Consider the following 4,311-nt stretch of genomic DNA (forward strand, 5'->3'; position numbering starts at 1 on the left):
CTTTTTTGGCCCTTTCGGCGGACGCAATAAATCCGACCCGCCTGGCGCCTACCTCCCGCCGGAATCACCACCGGCCACGGCTCTTCCTTGGGTCCCATATGGCCGAGCCGCTTCGTTGCCGCTCAGAAGGGTTCGATTTGCCCAAATAGGCCTTAGCCCATGAAATCTCATGGAGTTTGAACCATCATTTGATCTAATAATAATCGTGGATTTCAGATCGTTTGCCGTGATCAAAGTGTCTACTAAATTGACCTTCGGGAGCATTGGACGAAACCCAAATCTGAATCCTAACCAGTTCGAGTTTGTGTAAGTTTCTTATGCACCAATGATGAACTTCTAAGAGAAAATGACACAATTGGTCTCCCAATTTTGGCTAAATTTGCAATACATTTCTTGAACTTTCAATTTATTTAATGTAATTATTAAACTTTAGTTCATTATGCGATGTGGCTCCCAGACATTTGATACACGTTGAATTTAATCCTTCAATAAATAAAAACTCACAATTTTGTTCTGTGAGCTTAAATTAATAATATTTTCATATAGTTTGAGGGCTATATCAATGCGCGTGTCGAAAGTCTAAAATCTGTATCGGATAAATTAAAATTCAGAGATCAAATTGTACGTCAAATTATGCATCGGGCTAAAATTTAGGGACACTTTGTGCGGTTTGCCCCAATCCTTAATTATAACAACGACGACCCAATTGCAAAATTCTTTTTCCCAAGAAATCATAATTAAAACGACGCGCTTGACATCATGTCTCTCTCGCCCACCACCAAAAATTCCACTCGGTATTCCCCGCGTATGACCGGCCAGCCCGGTCACCCGGTTACCGCCGCGTCAACCTCCTCTTAATCTCCCCCCACCTCCCCCTCCACCATGCACGACTCCAAAAACCACCACTCTCTCTCTCTCTATCTCTACCGCTTTCTCTCTCTAGAACCTCGCGCTCTGCAATGTCCACCACGCCATAATCTCCCCTCTTGCCATAAAAAAAAAAAAAAAAAAAAAACCATGCCTTCCCGATTCGCCCCTCTCCCCCTCCGCCGCCCTCCGCCGCCTCCGCCGCCCCCTCTCGTCGGCGCCAACCACACCTCCGCCCGCTTCTGCTCCCGCTAAATCCCCTCCCCCGCCGCCTGCTGCCCCACCTCTCTCTGCCAATCTCGCCGGCTGATTTCCTTTCCTTTTTTTTTTTTTCTTTTGTTTTTTGTATATTAATACGTGAATTACGTACCCGAGATGGAGCCGCTCCCGGCCAAGCCCGGCTCCCCCTCCGTCAGGAGCGTCCTCGTCCGTGCCCTCCTCGCCGGCGTCCTCCTCTTCCTCCTCCGCTTCGCCTACGTCGTCACCACCGCCGGCGAGTCCTGCCGCCTCGCCGACTTCTGCTTCCTCTCCCCCGACGACCTCAACCTCGTCATCTCCGCCTCCGCCGTCTCCGCTGCCTCCGCCGCCAACGCCAACGCCAACGCCGTCCGGTCCGCCGCCGCCAGTCCCCCGCGCCGCATCGCCGGCGGCAGCGGCGGGAGGATTGGACCTCGGCTGTCCGGTTCTACGGCGCCGCGTTCCGGGATTTGGCGTCGGAGGGTTCCGCCGCGGCGCCGCGGCCCTGTGCGTCGAGTCCGGGAGCGGGCAGGACGTGCTCGCCCTGGAAGGAGATCGGCGTGGCGGACGCGATCGGGGTCTCGAGGAAGGCCGCCCGGCCGCTGGTGATCTCCGGCCGGCCGCACCGGCTGCCGTTCCGGGACGGCGCCTTCGACTTCGTGTTCGCCGGCGGGGGGCGGTTCGACGGGGTGCCGCGGCCGCTGGACGCCGCCGCCGAGATCTCCCGGACGCTGAAGCCCGAAGGGTATGCGGTTTTCCATGTGAGGGCTAACGATACGTACAGTTTCGATTCGTTCATTGATTTGTTCAATTGCTGCCGGCTAGTGAGATCGCGTGATTTGGCCGGTTTTGATACTTCATTGCCTAAGATACGTGAGATTGTTCTGAAGAAAGTTAGCGATTTTAGCATTCTTAGCCACCCAGTGAAGAATTCAGGTGGCGATTCTGTGAATAAGTGTTCGGTCTCGGATAGTAGGCGGAAATTGATCCGGGACGCCGAGCCATTGATTGTAGAGGAGCCATTGAAGCCATGGATTACACTGAAGAGGAATATCAAGAACATAAAGTATCTGCCGTCCATGGTCGATATCAGTTTCAGGAATAGGTATGTTTATGTAGATGTCGGAGCTCGGGGTTACGGCTCTAGTATAGTCAGTTGGTTTAGAAAGCAATACCCGAAACAGAACAAGACCTTCGAAGTGTATGCTATTGAGGCCGATGAGCATTTCTATGCGGAATACAAGTCGAAAAAGCATGTCACTTTGCTGCCGTATGCTGCTTGGGTGAAGAATGAGACTCTGTCCTTCGAAATAAACCGAGACCCGGGTCAGAAATCCGAGGACAAAGGTAGAGGGATGGGCAGGATTCAGCCGGTTCAGTCCTCGAGCAATGGAGAGGTGGCTAAGATCCAGGGATTCGATTTCGCGGAATGGTTGAAGAACACTGTTTCGGAGAAGGATTTCGTGGTGATGAAGATGGATGTGGAGGGGACAGAGTTTGATTTGATCCCGAGGCTGATCGAGACTGGGGCAATCTGTTTGATCGACGAACTGTTTCTCGAGTGCCATTACAACAGATGGCAGAGATGCTGTCCCGGCGAGAGAAGCTCCAAGTACGAGAAAACGTATGGGCAATGCCTGGATCTCTTCACATCCCTGAGACAGAGTGGAGTTCTTGTTCATCAATGGTGGTAGTAACTCTTTGGAAACAAGCAACATCATTGCCAATGCTCACCATGTGTTCTCTTTTGATGCTGTGTTTCTCCTCTTACTGTTACATTGTACTGCTTCAGTTTAGGCTTTTTGTCCTGGATATTACTCATTGTATGAAGTCCTGTAGTGAAATACCTCGAATGAAACACGACGAATTGATGGTTTTCTCCTCTTGCGATCGAATCGAATGTGGCACTCGTCCTGTTCATTTCGCAGCTTCTCCTTCAGCTTGTGAACTGGTTAGGCATACAGATTCTGTGGCTTTAGCTGTTGCTACCTTGCCTTAGAAGCTTGGTTCCATGGATTCGTTGCCACTTACCGTATTTGCTTTATGTCCTTTTCGCGAATTGAGGACCACATGTGGGAGTGGGTAGTCGTGTTCATTCTTTAGGATAAAACAGTGAAATATTATCCTTCCCCTTTCCCCCTCAACCTTTAGTTGCCATTAGCTCATCACGTTTGCTGCTAATTGCAAGTAGCCGTTGAGGACCAAGTTTCCCCCCTCTCTCTCTCTCTCTAAGCTTGAGGTTTTTAGGTTTGGTTGAGTTTTGGACATTTAAGGGCATGGAGGGCCCTAGCCCAACTGGCCGATACACGAGGAAGCTGGGCATTCAAAAAGTATGGTTGTGCTGTTTTGTCAAAAGTGGAGGGCACTAGAAATTATCATATTAATGTCGGGCGTATGCTAAATTGGGATCTGTACCATACAAGATGGCGAGTCTCGTCAAATCTGACGGTCTGGGTTGAATTCATTATATGTACTAACTTGATGAAAGTACAGACTCCAGAGGGGCGGGGCTCTTTTGGCTTGTCTTGCCTGAGAGTTAAGGGCATCTCTGGTATGTCCCGCTGTCTGTCATGTCATGCTGTATTCCTCTTTTCCATTGATTGCGATGTAATCTGTTATTCCGGTTGGCCTGCAGTTTCCCATCCTTTGCTCTTTCGAGGGGCCCATTTTGCAGCCTCTTTTGCCATGGAGGGGTTCATCAATATTTTCTCCTATGGACTTTTGTCGGAAAGTGCCTCAAGAAGCAACCAACTAAAGCAATGTCGTAATTCTTAATGCATCGACTGTACCAATATGTGCAGAATCAATACTTAGATCTTTCCTTGTTAAGCATGTTCAATAAGCATCTCGAGACACTCGTGAATAACACATTTTTTGCTTTTTCGCATAGGTGCAAGTCGGATTGGTATCTTCAGGGCAACAGTGTACTATCTGATTTGGTCAGTTTCTCATATTTTAATTGGGTCTTTTGTGAACAGTTGGGTTGAAGCTTAGAGAAGTTTCTTTCGGTATGTTCCCGACAACAAACATCACCAAGGAGGCTCTGGAGTGAGTTTGCCGACCAGAATTCAGGATGCATTCCACAAGTAAGCTTCCCTGCTCAGCCGCGAAGGATCTTCGATCACGGGCCTCGACGGCCTGATTTCCCCCCGATGGACAGGTTCGGGTGATGATTTTAGACCCTTGAGGTTTTACCCAAACCAAGCG

At 49.8% G+C, this 4,311-nt stretch overlaps 1 protein-coding gene across 1 annotated transcript; it reads left to right on the plus strand.

The window, feature by feature from the left end:
* The first annotated feature begins 1,242 nt into the window (after positions 1–1,242).
* LOC120295789 lies at positions 1,243–2,987 on the plus strand. Its single transcript, XM_039317361.1, has 2 exons — positions 1,243–1,458; positions 1,494–2,987. The coding sequence occupies exons 1-2, from the start codon at positions 1,243–1,245 to the stop codon at positions 2,796–2,798; spliced, it is 1,521 nt and encodes a 506-aa protein (XP_039173295.1). The 3' UTR covers positions 2,799–2,987.
* Positions 2,988–4,311: the final 1,324 nt, after the last annotated feature.

Source organism: Eucalyptus grandis, chromosome 1, assembly GCF_016545825.1.
Source record: "Eucalyptus grandis isolate ANBG69807.140 chromosome 1, ASM1654582v1, whole genome shotgun sequence".
NCBI classification, from domain to species: domain Eukaryota; kingdom Viridiplantae; phylum Streptophyta; class Magnoliopsida; order Myrtales; family Myrtaceae; genus Eucalyptus; species Eucalyptus grandis.

Coding starts and splice junctions, on each gene's coding strand:
- LOC120295789 (XM_039317361.1), top strand. CDS start 1,243: ATGGAGCCGCTCCCGGCCAAGCCCGGCTCCCCCTCCGTCAGGAGCGTC. Junction 1,459..1,493: donor CCGCTGCCTCCGCCGCCAAC/GCCAACGCCAAC, acceptor CGCCGCCGCCAG/TCCCCCGCGCCGCATCGCCG.